General features: G+C 40.5%; 1 protein-coding gene across 4 annotated transcripts in view; it reads right to left on the minus strand.

Moving 5' to 3' along the window:
* RNASET2 (ribonuclease T2) overlaps window positions 1-16,056 on the minus strand; it is a 71,714-nt gene that overhangs the window by 38,460 nt on the left and 17,198 nt on the right. For 2 of the 4 annotated variants that reach the window (XM_043543201.1, XM_037895142.2), the window contains exons 5-10: window positions 13,121-13,176; window positions 10,548-10,605; window positions 9,448-9,518; window positions 2,807-2,920; window positions 333-378; window positions 50-149 (exon numbers count right to left, since the gene is read on the minus strand). In XM_043543201.1, the coding sequence (XP_043399136.1) occupies window positions 50-149; window positions 333-378; window positions 2,807-2,920; window positions 9,448-9,518; window positions 10,548-10,605; window positions 13,121-13,176 (445 nt within the window). The remainder of the gene's footprint in view (window positions 1-49; window positions 150-332; window positions 379-2,806; window positions 2,921-9,447; window positions 9,519-10,547; window positions 10,606-13,120; window positions 13,177-16,056) is intronic. The other 2 variants (XM_027833274.3, XM_037895141.2) reach the window with 1 other exon arrangement.

Below are 16,056 nucleotides of genomic sequence, written 5' to 3' on the forward strand. Positions count from 1 at the left end.
TTTGTCTACTACTTCAATCAATAAAGGAAATAATAAAAGAAAGTTTTACCTCTTCTGGAGGAAGGCACTGAACCTTTGGTGTTACTCCATAAACACTTGTAAGGGCTTCTTTTATGGCTGTCATCTGAAGATTTAAAAGCCAGAGAGCGCTGAAAGGCATATAGCATCACTTCAACAAATTCCATATTTGTACCGTCACAAAAAGCCTTTTGCATGAAAAACTACTGTAAACAGCTATACAGTTAGAAGAGATTGCTTATCTGCAGCAGGTTTGAAGCTACCCGCTCCTTCTAGCAGCAATACATTAAAATGACTTTATGACAGCTTCTTACCTGGTAATAGGTACTGCCTGGCTTTATCCCAACTTTCAGGAGACAACTGAAATGAATACAAAATGCCTTTTGTGGAGTAATACATCTTACATTTTATGGGAGTCACTGCATGTAGATATGCTACAGCTAACCAATGGATAAATGGAAAATCCCAGTGAGGGAGCTAGACAGACAGATTAAAGCAAGGGGAATGGGAGAAGCTCAACTCCCCCTCCTTTCCCGAGCTTGAGTAACTAGCATTCCCCTTACTCCTTGGCTGGTGCAATGAGAACTCTCCTGCTGGAATCAACTTTAACCATTAGAGCCAGATCCTCAGTTGTAGCTGGGAGAGGGGCCCACGGCATTCTCTGCGCTCCCCAAATCCATGGGCTATGGTGTGTCAGTCACGTGATACAGGTTAGAGCAGCAGGTCACATCTCTTTTTCCTCAGCTGACCAGAGGGAGGGAGAGGAGTAGGAGTTGTTATGGTCACTGTGTGCTACTGGAAATCCCTGTACACAGGGAGATTTGCCAAATTTAAGGTCACTTTATACCAGTGGAAGAGCACAAAGCAACTGGAGTGTGGCTTAGGATTCAGAACCATTGTCAGCTGAGAATAATCAAACAAGTTTTCCAGTTAATTTAATATTAAAAGTATATTTTTAAAATAAGTCATTCAATAAAGCTAAGCAGGATAGGTGGGACGAGCCAAAGTACTTTAGTGGATCCCTGTTTTAGACATCTGAGTCCATGTTTTAGGAACCCAAGTCCCTCTTTTGCCTCCACTGCGATCCTCAATACTCCCACTGAACCCATGCTCACTCAGTACCTACATTTTTCCATAGTAAAAGTTCTGTAGGCACCTATGTTCCTGCCTCTGTGCATGTTCACTGCTGTCTTCCTCTAGTGTTCTGACATCTATCTCCTGCCTAAGTCCCAGAGTGATCCATGAACCAAGGGAAGATAGTCCTTAGCCCACCTAAGTAGAGGCAGTGCCCAATCCAGTAGGTGTGCTCAAAAGGTCCCATTCAAAATTCTGCCAAAGGAGGACGAGGTGGTGGTGCTGCCGCCCACCTTATAACTTTTAGCCCAGTGACTAAAGCACTCGCCTGAGAGGTGGGAGACCCCATGTTCAACTCCCCCCTTTCCGTCAAAGGGGGAGGAAGGATTCAAAACAGGGGTCTCCCACCTCTCAGAGTGCTCAAACCCCTGAGCTAGGGGTATTCAGATGTCGGGTTCTCTCAAGCTCTCCTGACAAAGCTGTTCCACTGTGGATAAATAATGAAAGAATAGTTGGAACAGGTGGACTGGACCCGGGGTCTCCCAGGCTGATAATTTCATGTAGGTTTCACATGAGACATCTGTATGCTGTAAATTTGCACATTCAAGCAGGGAACGGAGAAGCTGAACAGCCTGCTAGTCACTACATGGGGGGGCATTTTTAAAAGTGCTCCTAATTAATGTATACCTAAGGAGCTGGGACAAATTGTTATATCCCATCTAAAAGTTTTTTTTTGTGTAGCCACCAGTGTGTTGGAGCAGTGAGATGGGATCATCCAATAGGAATAGGAAGACATAACACACTGTTAATTGCTTATGAGTGCATGGTGGGGGCTTTGGCATTGGTTCACTTTCGTCTTTCAGGCCGTCCTCGGTTTCTAGTGGATCCTTCCTCTATAGTTCCTAAATCCTAGTCTATTATTCTCTCTCTCAGAAGCTGAACAAGAGTTTTGCCCTTGACTTGTCCTTTTCCACTAAGAGAAACGATGGATGCACTTTATTTTCTAAACGTTCTGAATTTTTTTTTTATTGGCCCTACTATTGTAAAATTTAGTTTCTCAAGCACAGTGTTGTATATAGGTTTTTAAAAATCTACAAGAATGTTTCTGGTTACATTACAGTACTTCTAAAAGGTATAGTAGCCAAAACTTGACTTCCAGTTTGACTGTCTATAACAACACCATGCAACCATCTCTGGCCCTGATCCTGCAAATGCCTTTGCATATATTTAACTCTACTGCTGTGAGTAATCCCATAAAAATTAGAAGGGCTACTCACAGAGGTAAAGTTAAGCACATGTGTAAGTGTGTGCAGGATCAGGGCTTCAGTAAACAAATGGCAGCCTATGGTATCTAAAAATGAATCTACCTCAAGGGCCAATCCTGCCATTCTCATTGCAGTCAGTGGGAGTTTTACCTGAAAAGGATGGCAAAATTGGACTCAGAGACAATGAAGACACTTACTGACTGAAATGGAAGTTGGATTGGTGCCTAGTATCGTGTGATGAGAAAAGGAGACTGTACTACAACTTAAAATGGTAGGAGAATAAACCTTGCTCTGGCTTTAGAGTACATTATTAAAGACAACTGGCATCAACAGTCATTTTTCCACTGCAGAATGACATTTTTAGGGTTTTTTTCTTTGATGTACACTTAACAACAAAGCCTTTTGCACCACTAAAATAATAAACCAACAGAAGGGGTAGATTTTCATACCTGTTGAGGTCAAGTTTTTGGTAGAGATCCAATGTTCTACCAAAATATTTCTTTTGAGAATTAAGAGGCTCCACTGTGGCTGCACAGGTCCCATGTTTCTCCCACTCATGCTTCCTATGGGAACAAAGCTAAATTCAGTTTTTAGGAGACATGGAATCTGCCCAGGTATACTCAGAGAGCTAAAAGAAAGTCCCTTTAAGATAAAGCATTCTTATCCAAATAGTAGTATAAGAACAAACATATGACAGATGAAGTTAATAACTGAAACAGAAGAAAACCACCACATCTCTTACAAACAACTGCACATACAATCAGCTAGCATAGGCAAAAATCCCACTCCAAAGCCCCCAAATCCTCTCCCTGTATCGCCCTGCACCTCAATACAAGTCAGCAGAGATACTGATTTCTACAAATACATCTTGTTCACTTTGCCATAGGTGCCAGGTGCGAAAAATGAGAAGCCTCCCATTCCCGGTGCCAGCAACTCAGACTGAGACTGGATTAGATGTGATAAGGCAGAGAACCCTAGCATGTAGTAGAGCACACAACACAAACAGAAAACACTGCTGTAGGAAGGCAGATTTTCACAGTTCTATTAGTGCAAATTGCTAAGGAAATACGAGGATGAGGTAATCGTTTGATCAAAAGAAGAGAGACGCTAACTTGCCCACTGACTGAGACCATAAATGTTACAGTCAGTGGCAGAGCTAGGAACAGCTACATTTTACACATTGGGCTTCAGGGTTTTGTGAATTCTGAATTGTAACAAGACTTACGAAGCCATCCAGTAACAGGATGTATTTTTCAAGTCTGATAACAATTTAGTGCCACATACAGTAGAACGTACAATACAAAAGCCCTGCCTTCATGAAATTTTATTATTTAGTACAGAAACAGAGTTCTATCTGGCTGGTGAACTGGGAACATTTTTTTTCAGTAATACTGCATGAGAGAGTTTCAGACTGTCCTATAAACTATACAAGAGAGAAAAAGAGGATGGTCCATTGGTTAAGGTACTAGTCTGGAACTGGGATATCTGTGTTCAATTCCCTATCCTGCAACAGACGTTCTGTATGACCCTGGCAAATAGATTAGTATCTCTGTGACTCAGTTTTCCACCTGTAAATTAGGAATAAGTAATACTTCCCTACCTCGCAGGAGTGTTGTAAGGATAAACATATTGAAGATTGCGATGTGCCCGGGAACTATGGTGATGGTGGGCCATATAAATAGCATACACAGATACAGAAAACCATCTGAAAAATATGCATTGTGGGCTAACTTAGGTAAGCAGAACATACCCAAGTTAGTCACGGCTTGACAAAATTTAGTCATATTAGTGTGATAAAAAATGTATTATGAGAAATGAGTCATGTTCAGAAAGTTAAACTGTGAGAATTTGTTTAAAGTGTTAACATTTCTAAATTTCTTTTAGTATAAACTTTAGCAAGGTCTTGTACACTACAGTAGCAGGCCATGCGTCAAATCGAATTTTAAAAACAATGAAGATGTCTGAAAACCTGGTTTCTTACTATAATGCCAAGGCTATCAGTATCCCAGAATGTAATGCAAAAAAAAAAAAAAAAAGGCCACACTCTATTTTGTCAGTGGACTAACACATACAAAGCAGGAGATTCAGCTATATCTCAAGGCATATTTACTGTGAAAGAGGCAGGTGTGGAATCTTTAACATGGACATCCTTTTCCCAAAATGTTCATTAGTGACTGGGGTTAAATAGATGTCAGCACAAAACACAAAAAGCTTGGCATGAATGATTAAAAAAATCCCTTCACTTTTGGGATGCCTTGCTTTCAATCCCTTGACTCTTGTGATGCCCCCTTTATACATCACAAAGAAGGGGCACAAGTCCAATTTTTTTTCTTTTTCAGGATGCCTTTGAGTTATATGTTTACAATAAAAGTTAAAGAACTTAAAGTATGAAAACTCTTATTAAATACTTGGCATTGGAAAAAACGACATTTACTTTTGAGCTGGGAGTGAGTATGAAGACTGAGTTCAAGATTTGGGGTTTGGGGGTGGTTATGTGTAACTGGAAGACTGTAGAAGTAGTGAAATTAGGGGTTTAGAATGAAAATATTTCTCTCATTGCTATAGATTTGTTACTTTAGAGTCAATACAAATGTGACAGATCAGAATCTATCTGTATGTATCCATACCAAACTACAAACCAGAGGGTCTGCAGCTTTGGTGGAACTTTAGAAGCATGCAGCAGCTGCTTGGAAGAACTGCTGATAGTTTCAGGGCCTGGGCAACCGGACTGTAGTGTCTCCACTGCCAAGAGCTCTGCCCAGCACAGCAAGAACTCATGGGACCCAAAGTTTGGGTTCACTACAGCATGGTGAGTGTCCAGGATGGGGTGCTTGCCCCAGCTTGTAACAAAAAAATTAAGATAACCCTTCTTAAAGAGAAGCTACCTATTTTGCACAGCACAGCTACATGAAAGAAGAGAAAAGATGTAGAAATAATTCATTCTTTTTAAGTGTTGGGTATGGGAATGTGGCATTTTACCTTCACCTCTTCCACTTAACACAAAACACAACTAAGGAAACTATGGAAACTGCAGAGATTCCTAGTGAAAAATATGAGACCAATTTCTTTCTTCTCTAATGCTCAGAAAGGCCTTGATTTCTCAAAGCACTTGTGTGGCAAACAGCAAGAGAGGCAAGGTCACCACACTTGAGCATCAGCTCATGCTTGTGCCGAATATGGATGCAAGACAGTCCTCTGCACCGGCAGAAAAGAGTAAATAAACAAACTACCCAACAACAAACCTCTTGTGGATCTCCCTGACCCTCAGCAGCATGGGGGGGAAAAAAAAAGAGGCAAGGCATTACTGCACAACAGGTGTGTCTGAGGACATGAGTTCAAAGGCTCAGCATTCAAATGGAGTACTCAGTGAGACAGTCCCCTCTTTTGATTTCCTTCTGCTAATGGGCATGCAAGGGGACTCACTTATGCAACCTGCCCTGCTCCATCACTTTTTACCGTGTGCTGACATCAGTAATTCTGCCTCTGCACTACGCAGAGCTGCAGAATGCCCACAATGCAGCAAAAATTGTTATGCTCACCATTGTAGACGGAAGATGGGGTGTCCAAACAGCACTGCAGAGTTCTGCTCCACTTTACAGGAGCACTGAAGCCTGAGCGTGTATGGTAGACAAAGCTAGAGTCATATCAGGTGGGTCTGAGAACTAAACAAATGCAGTGGCTCACAGGCATGTAGATACTGAGGGAGGAATAATGAGGAGCTGCAACACACAGCTGTCCATAACTTGCAGTACTCAAAGGGGATTAGATGCAGATAGTTGCCAGGTCTGTTGATTCTTTCTTCTGCGCTGTACACATTTGGGTTGAGCCTACAGCCTTATATGTTTGGGCTGAACAATCTTTTCAAGAATTTCCCCCTAAACAATTACTCCACAAGGGACACTTTCAATTTAAAAATGATAAATTGTAGAATACATACATTTCTCTTTCCTATGTTACTAAGATCTTAGATTCTTAAGTGGAAGGATTTTTTAAAATCCATTTACTTGTCACTTTCTATGCTCTTTAATATAATTCTTTCACTTAGCTTTCAAAAAATCTATTTAATCCATTTCACTTTTAGGTCTTCATGCTGAATTTTCAGGGTTTTATATTCTAAAAAGGAATATTTACAAGGAATGCTTATTTGTTTCATTAGAACTATTTTAACTAAAGTAAAAAATGTGGAAGCATTTCAGCGGTGTTAGGTTTGCTAAAAGCTTGTAGATTCATAAAATCTATAATTAGAGCCATATTTAAGGCAACACTGTCCCTTATTAAACAGCTCCCAGTATTAAAGGGAAGGATTTCTCACACAGTCAACAAATACTGGTCACAGAAAAAGAATTAAAACATACCTAAACCACTGCCATATTGCTTTTATACTGCTGGTATCCCAAGGTTATTTCCACTTCTGGCAAGACTGTTGTTGGCTAGCTTTTGAGTTAGAAATGCTAAATAGCATCAGTAGCCATGATGAAATATGGGACTAGAGCGGATTCAGAGTTTTCAAGGATTTTTTTTTTTCATTTTGATCAAATAGCCGTTTTTCACCAACAAACTTGTATGAAAATATTTCACTTATGTTTATCAAGATCTGCTGTCCACTACCATGACATCATATCTTGACTTTCCCTCTCAGAAAAAAGAAACAAGCTCCTACATTCACTCTTCAGGCCAAAAGCTCCCAACTATTTCAATGAGCAAAGTGAAGTAAAGAGCAGTTGATCAGGGTGCAGGAAGTGCCAGTTCTGTGACATGTTTCTCTCGCCCTGGAACTAGGCGGGGATTGGGCTTTCTGTGTAGGGAGAGGGCAGGGTCAAAAGGACAGCCACTCTCCCTGCCTGCTTTATGATACTCCCCCGGAGAATTTTCAGTCCGATAGGTGGAGATAAACTACCCAAATCCTAATGGAAAGCACCTCAGAAACTACGTCAGAGAAGGATTTTAACTCAGCAGCTGGGAGAATCTAATAAAATACTGAATGAGTCCATTAACTTTTTGGGTTGAGGTTTTGGGCAGGAAAGGCTCTTCATTCACAGGCATGCTCTATTGCCTTTTCACATCTATACAAGGAACCCGTGGTGTGAAACAGACTTACGTCTCTAGTGAGCCAGCAACTTCAAGCATTTATCAAGGAGATATGAAAAATTAATACGTTTTGTGACAGAGCTCTGTCCTTGTCTCCGTGGGTCCTGCATTTCCCGGCGGATTTTGCTAGCCTCAGAGGCTCACTGTGACCTTCCACGTAGCCCTTCTCTCTCTAGAGGCAAGGGTCACAGCCTACTGAGCCATTTTCATCATAAGCCAGCGAGGGAGGTGAGGAGAAGTTATCCTCCCTTGCACAGTCTCTGTTGTCTCCCAGTCTCAGTGATTCATCAGGAGGGCAAAAGGGGGGAGCCCGGGCCCGCCCTCTACTCCGGGCTCCAGCCCAGGGACCCTAATAGTATCAGCTATGGTAGCTGACTTTTTAGAAACAGGATGCGTACAATTCCCTGGGCTACTTCTCCACAGCAACCCACACTTCCTCAAGATCCACTTCACCCTTACCTCAGGGCCTCTTTCCTTGTGCCTGATATGGTGTATACTGCTCAGTCTCTCCAACAGCGCAACTTCCTCCTACAGCTCCTGACATGCATGCCCACCTGACTAACTGGGAGGCTTTTAACTAGTTTCAGCCAGCCCCTGACTGGCTTCAGGTGTCCCAATCAACCTAGTTGTCCTCCCTGCCTTCTGGAAAGATCTTAATTGGTCCCAGGTGTCTTAACTGACCTGGAGCAGATGCCATTTGCTTATTCTGGTAACAGGGATTTCTTTAGCCTGTGACTAATATATCTGACTCCCATTACTTTACTATAGCCATCTGGCCTTGCCCCGTCACAATTTGCAATGGGAGAAAGAAAGAAAACAGTTTTTATCTTCCCTTCTTTGACTGAACACAGAGAAGATATGGAAACCATAGTAACGAGCTTAGCCTACTGCAAACACCAAAGACCTTGCAGAATACCATACACAGTAAGAATCATGTTTATCCTGTTACGAACATTACTAATGTTACTAACTGCAGTCCTGCTTTCCAAACACAGTCCTCCGTCCTATAAATGTCTTGATTCCCAGAACTATGCCCTTGTGTTTAGCTGTACTAAAATGCATGTTGTTAAGTGAGGACAGTTTACAGTAAGTTCTACAGAGGAATATGGATCAAACCTATCTTTATCATTATTTATTGCTTCACCAACTTGTGGGCCATCTGTAAATATTAGCAACACTAATTTTATATTTATTTCCAGATTATTGATAAAGATAATGAATAGAGCTGGGGAAAGAACAAGTCCCTGTGGGAAACCATTAGAAACACCAACATTGGATTATGACTCCCATTTAGGGTTTTGGGGGTTTTTTTTAGATCTATCAGTTAACCAGTTTTTAAATAAATCCAATATGGGCTGCACTGATTTTTGTATAGTGCTTTTACAAAAAAAAAAAAAAAAAAAAAAACCAAGAAACCTCCGGATATTGTGTGGAGCTACATCAAAATGCCTTACAGAAGTATGTGTGTAGGATGTCAACACGGTTACCTTTGTCAACCAATCTTGTAATCTCAAAGAACACTATCAAGTTTGTTTGACAAGAACTCACAGGTTCTTGATTGGTTGCTCTCTGCACCTTCATATACTTCTCGTAGGAGGAATGTCTCTCTCTCCTTCCTTCTCTAAATGTGTGCCACTTTACCAGTCCTATAGGAATGTGTGATATACCTACAGGAGGTCTGTATATGACACTTATCAGGTCTAGATGACCGCACTGAGTGTCATGGTAGTCACTGGGACACAATAAAGGCGTAAGGGCCGACACAGGTAATCCTTTGGAAGACTGAGGCCAGAGATCCTGCTTTCATGTAAATATTAATATTGACAAAGAATAAGAGACACAGAAGGAAAGTGGAGAATCATTTCTAAAGTTGTTTTTCCAAGGTTTTCCATGCAACTCCAGCAAGCATCTGAAGCCTGGTACCAAAGGCTCCTTCAGATAGTCATTCAGAAAGACTATGAGATACATCCAAAAATTATTTTCCATTGTAGCTTGAACTCACCAGAACTGGGTGCGATTAGGAGATGAATGGAGTATATCAGGCCAGTAGTGTCTCATGTCTGGCAAGAGATCCTAGAAATTAAAAATATGTATCTACCCTGAAAAGTGACTTCACACTCAACATACATAAATGGATACAATTTCAAAAGATTGCCCAACTACTTGAAGATTCTTGGCTGAAACCCATTATATAAGTGAAAAAAATTATTGCTAGGTGAGTAAGAGGTTTTATGCTCTGATATGGTGAAAATGTATCCTTATAGCTGTTTCAGATGCAAATGTATAATTAGATTTTGAAACACTGTACAAAAATATTTCCTTTCTTGAAATAAGATGTTTCTGTAACTGTTTTATTAACTGATTCATTTCTGCAACCCTACAGAAATCCTGTTAAATTGTATAGTTCCTGTCTTACTCATCTCCAGACTTTAATCCCCCATCCTGTATTATAAAGCAATGTTTGACTGAAAAATGGACTTTTCCGTTCTTTATGGTTTGAAAGAAGTCAAATTGATTATAGAGCTTGCTGTTCAGCTCTCCTTGATTTGCATTCTCTGCACCCCAGCTTGCAGATGTACCTCACCTCTGGGAAAGGACAGGCTGCAGCCACCACTGCTTTCACTTCCCTTATTGGTTCCATCAGGGGAACAGCTTTAAGCAACAGATGACGCTCAACAGGAGTCCTACTACTGGACGCTATGTGGAAAATGCACTCCCAGGTGCTGGGCCGCCCAGCAGTACAGAAGTTGCAAGGGGTGCACTAGTTGTACCCTCCCCCCAGAAAGATTTTTTGCCCCGGGTGGCCCAGAGCCAGTGTTCTGCCAATTTCTACTTGAAAAGACAAGCGAATGACTCAAGCCATATGTATATACAAAACCAATGGTGATTTGAGGGAGTTGTTGAACTTCATCAAGACTTAGAATAAGGGAATAAAGCACCTAATGAATGTTGGAATGGGAATTTTTAAAAGCGTAACCATCTCAGATCACAAATTAAATCAGAAGTGATATGCTATGAAGTTATATATATTTGGGATTTGAAAACGTAATTGTGTTCAATCCTGCTCAGAATTAACATTTTAATTTAAATAAATTAAATTACCTTAATTTCAGTCACATTGAAGTGCCATGTTCTATTACATTCGTCTACTTTATCAGGCCTAGGGAAGAAATATACAAATGAAAACAGAATGCCCACTATTAGGTACTGGGTGGAAAAAGTCATGTCACGGAGCTACATTTCAAAGTTACAAGATTACAGCTTTGAAATTTGAGTTTAAAAATCCAAGGCACCCAAGTCAATCTCTACAGCATTTTAACCAACACAAAACACATTAAAATTCATTATGTGCTAATTGTGTCTGAACTCTTCTAAGTGCAGAGGACCCTGTTGTGCCCTTCACACCACTTTAGCTATGCATAAAGTTCCTGAGTGGTGTGGAGGACTTTGCCTGGGTCCTCTCCAATGAAGTCAATTCCACCCTAACTGAGTCACTCAACTTATGATTCCCCAGACCCACACAAATTCCAGCTGCCTTGGACCCTAGTTGTGATGCTGTTGACAGTTTTATAGAGGATAGGCTACCAATCTGTTGCATGTTTTCTTGCAATCACTTATATTTTTAATGAAAAGTCTCTACATATTCACAGAGATTCCAGCCAGTTGTTTCCTTTGAGACAGACATGTTTTTCTCAAATTTCTATGAGTTTTTTGTAACAGGTTTAGACTCCTGAGGCCACACTCAGTCATGAGACACTAACAAGTGCTCTGAACTCGGAAAAAGAGGAAGCTATACTCCTTTACATTAGCAACTTTGGAAATAGACTTTTAAAAAAGAGCTTATTCTGCAATTTGATTTGTGTGCCTGCACATGATCACCAAGCATGTGAGATCATGTCAGCAGTGTACTGAACAATATAACTTTGGTCTCTGGCTAGAGCAGGGTTCTTATATTTCAATACGCTACACACTCCTAAGACAGAGCGGATCAGTGGAGCATCCACCAGCACAAAAAACTAAACATCCTGGTAAGTTAGAGATCTGACTTGAACCTGCAAAGGCACAGATTCAGTGATAAATGGGATTTTACTCTGAAAACTGCCTGTGGAAAACATGATAACTTCTCCCTCCTCAGATCTGCTCCTTGTGCGTATTCAAAGTCAGATCAGCAGACAAAGTATATTTTTTATTATTATTATTTTTAATTCTGCAGAGCCAACAGAACAAAGAAGAGAGAATGCACCGAAGTCTGTTTTTGGATGCATCATCACCAGCATTGTACACTAAGATCTGACCAGTTGCATCTGCGAAGATTCCTTTGATAGTAACTGGTTGCTGAGGCACCAACGAGAGCATAATTTGAAAGACAATGGAATGGGAATACAGAGGGCTTAACTGGACCTGTGAGATTTTTACTATTGGAGAAGGAAAAAACCGATCTTGACTCTCAGTGCCTGATTCTCAACTTGCACCGGTTTTACACTCATGTAAATCCATTGACTTTAGCTGATTTACACGAGTAGACAATTGGGCCTTCAGAACCCAAGTGAATTTGTAGGGCTGACAGAAAACAGCATTTGTACTTGTAAATGAGCACATTTAATAAGGGAATTGTTTGGACACAACAAACATGTAACCCTCAATCCCATGTTTACAAAGTCATTTTTCAGATTAGAAACACACTTCAAAAGTTTCTCATAATTTCCCTTCCATAGGTGGAATGGAAAAGGGGAAAACATATCTTAAATTGATGTGACTTTATTATCAAAATTAGAAGTCATATGTCACGCTCTTAAACCTCTGTGAGCTATGCTACTGAAAATGCCTACTGAAAATGCCTACATAAAACTATAAGATCAAGCAACTCAAGGAGAAACACACTATAAATTAGGCATTTTAATATGCATACTACTGGGTAAATTTGCAGTGAAAGCAGAAATAAAACTGATAAGACAAATTTTAGAGAAGTTACATTCTGTATCAAGGCTGGTGATGTTTTTAGTTGGATTACAGACCACAGTTTGGAGCTGTTTACGGTTGCTGAAAGTCTGTGTATTAATCCTTATGAAACATAATATGAATATTTTCTTCTTCAAACTCCTGTCTAGAATCAAATAACTAAAACCTGTAATGCCTAAATACTATCATCCCCATTCTACAGGTTAAAAAACAAAATCATTGAGTTATTTACCCAAAGCTACTGCAGGAGTCAATGCCAGAGATGGGATTAGAGCCCACACTGGCTTCCAGTCCTGTGATCAAATCACACACCATGGGTGAAACTCTGCTCCTCTGAAGTCAATAGGAGTTTTGCCATAGGATTCTATGGAGTCAGAATTTTGTCCCATGGCTCTTTCAGATTTACAATTCCGTAGCAGAGAAGCACAACTGTGTCCTTTTTAATAAGGATATAGACCAGATTCAGTGCTGCTTTAAGTAGTTACAGATCCATTGACCCCAACTCTAAGAGTCTGATTCTTCTCTCCCTCACACTCATTTTACAGCATTGTCTCTAATGAAGTTATTTCTGATTTACACTGGTGTAAATAGGAGGAGAATCAGGCCCTTACACTTGAAATCAATGAGGCTGTACCTGCTTACGCCAGCACTGAATTTAGACCAACATGGCATTCTTTTCCAATTTGAAATTAAAAGGATTTGTTTTAAGTTCTTACCATAGTCCATGAATTGTCCAGTACTGGGGGGGATCTTTGCAGTCATTCTCACTCATCTAAAGAAAACAAAAGTCCATAACATTTATTAAGTACATTGCTTAGTCAGAGATCACCTAATCTATTTTGGGTTTAAAAGCATTAGATCATGCTAAGGGACTTACCACAAACATGCTGAATGAGCAGCACAAATATATGAAAGATCAAGGGCAGATTCTCAGTTAGTGTAAATCAGTATAGCTGCATTCACTTAGATGGACTAAGTCTTATTTAGATCTAATGAGGATCTGGCCTGCAGTTCCCAGCAGTTTCCTATTTAAGAGATCAGCAAACCTTTTCATTGAGTTCAGAGTTCCCAAAACAAAGAGATTTTAAACACTGTGAGAAGCCATCAATTGTGTGTTAGTGAAATCAACCAGGGCCAGTTTTAGGGGCAGGCCAGCAGGGCAGTTGCCCTGGGCACCAACTTCCCAGGGAGCACCACTCCGCTGTGCCATTTTTTTCTCCACTCCACTGGTTAGCCAGCTAAGCCACTCTTGGGGGAACGAAAATGTTCTCCAGCCCTGACGCCAGCAACAGTTTGTACATGTCCATGAGCAATTCTACTGCTGGTATAAAGAAAATGAGACAATCCAGATTGCTGCAGTATGCAGCACTCTGTTGGCTGCAAAATCCAAGTAGACATACAATGATTAAGGGAGAGAACCACACCAGCATTCACAGCCCTAATAATTACCTATGCAAATCATTAACTGCTAAAGAAAGGGCAGAACAGTAGATACAGGAACTTCCAAGGAGCTCAGTAAATATAATATGGGGGCCCAGTCTTGCAAACACTAATCCCACTGATTTCAGTTTAACTACTTGCTTGAGCATGGATTATTACTATTCTATAAGGGTTGGGGTTCCCCGCCTGAAAGGAAGCAAAGCCCTTGATTACACAGGGAGAGCAGAGCACTCTGTGCATAAAATGTTGTTTTTAGTGTAGGTTATATGCTCCTGATCAGTCACTAAACTTGATGCTCAGATTGTCAGACTCTGTGTTGGTTTTTTTTTTTTTTTTGTACTTTCCCCAGTATTCTGCCTGGTGACCACCAAATAGTTTAATGTAAATATTTATTAAAAAACAAAAACTCCCTACTAGCTTCTCTTTTAATCTCTGCATGTTCCTTTCTGCCCTAATTAGCATGATTCACTTTGTCAGAGCTACTGCTCTGACACTGCAAAAGGACAGAATAAGACCTGTAACCTCACTAATTGTCTAGGCTTCTACAGTCCTATGCCATGCATAAAACAGCATGCTTAATTTTTCACATTTGCTTTGCATGTGTGTCAGCTTCCTTCCTCTCTGATCTTGCCACCTACATAGTCTAGTCACTAGACAGCAATTAAACCCAGTGTCTGTTTTGTTCCAGAAGGGAAATTAGACAAACAACATCGCTCCTCAAAGGAGGCAGGCTTTGTGAAATCAAAACACTTCAGATAGCTAAACCAGAAACACAGTCAATTAACAACTATCCAATAAATTACATCTTCCCTGGAACACTGTCTTACACCTAAATAGCTCGGACCACTAAGTTTGCTAATCACTTGGGGCCTGCTCCAGCTCCCATCAAAGTAAATGGCAAAACTTCCATTAACTTCAGTGCAAGCTGGATCAAGACCTTGCTTTGAAATTCCTAGAAAGTCAAACATCAAAGGCTGACAGTCCTTCAAATTGAAGTCCTTCTTAGACTGGTATGAACATAGATTAAACTCACCAAGCTTGAAATTCAATTGGCTTGCACTTTATGTAATCATTTGAAACCTACGCAAACTGAGTGCAAGCGAGTGATGAATTCTGATCTGGTAGCATTTTACACCAACCTTTGCATGGGCATAAATGGACAAGGTGCAAGGTACCAGAGAATCAGGCCCACCACACTGAACCGGCTGGCACAGTACCTTTTACAGATTTCACTTTCTCTATATTACCCTCCAGATTTCAGAGTAGCAGCCGTGTTAGTCTGTATTCGCAAAAAGAACAGGAGTACTTGTGGCACCTTAGAGACTAACAAATTTGTTAGTCTCTAAGGTGCCACAAGTACTCCTGTTCTTCTTCAGATTTGTGGTTCTTTGAGATATTGTAGCTGGTGTGGAAGAAGAGGAGTAATATGGTTTTGAACATTTTGACAACCATTTGGCAATCAGACTGTACAGCACAGTCCAATTTGGTATGATAAGCCATCTTTCAAACTGTATTAGAAAAACCAGAATGCAGATGCAAGCCACCAGAGGGCCCATTTATCACTTCTTATAATGAAAGGAAGAATGGTGTGTTGGTTAGAGCCCTATCCTTGGGAGACCTGGGTTCATTCCCAGTTCTGCCACATACTTCCTATGTGATCCCAAGCAAGTTATCTCTGTGGATCAGCTCTCTGTCTGTAAAATGAGGATAATAGCACTGCCCTACTTAATAAGGTGTTGTGAGGATACATATATTAAAGACTGTGAGGTGCTCAGAGACCATGGTACTGGAGGCCATATAACTACCTACAATAAATAGATCTAGTTTAAATGAAAACCTACTTCATTTATATAGATCCTACAAAAATAAGTTCATCCAGGATAAACACCAAAGCAACTGTGAAAATGGAAAACAGAGGCTGGTTTCTGTAGTTACAATACAAACTGATTGTTTATGGGGACCGTATGGGAAAAGAGCTGTCTTGCTTCAGAATACGTACCAGACTCTCACGAATATGTAGCACAGACCACTTGCAAGCAAACATTTGCTGGAAATACTCACAAATGTGTAGAACTATAACACAATTGCTCTGAGGTAACCTGGTTTTAGAACAAGCTCCTTCAGAAGAATACAATATGTTAGTGCTCGGGGTAAAATGTATCTATAGTGGGACACGTCTCTTGGGTAATACCAGTACAAACATGAGACTATC

The sequence above is a fragment of the Chelonia mydas genome, chromosome 3, assembly GCF_015237465.2.
Source record: "Chelonia mydas isolate rCheMyd1 chromosome 3, rCheMyd1.pri.v2, whole genome shotgun sequence".
Classification (NCBI taxonomy): Eukaryota; Metazoa; Chordata; order Testudines; family Cheloniidae; genus Chelonia; species Chelonia mydas.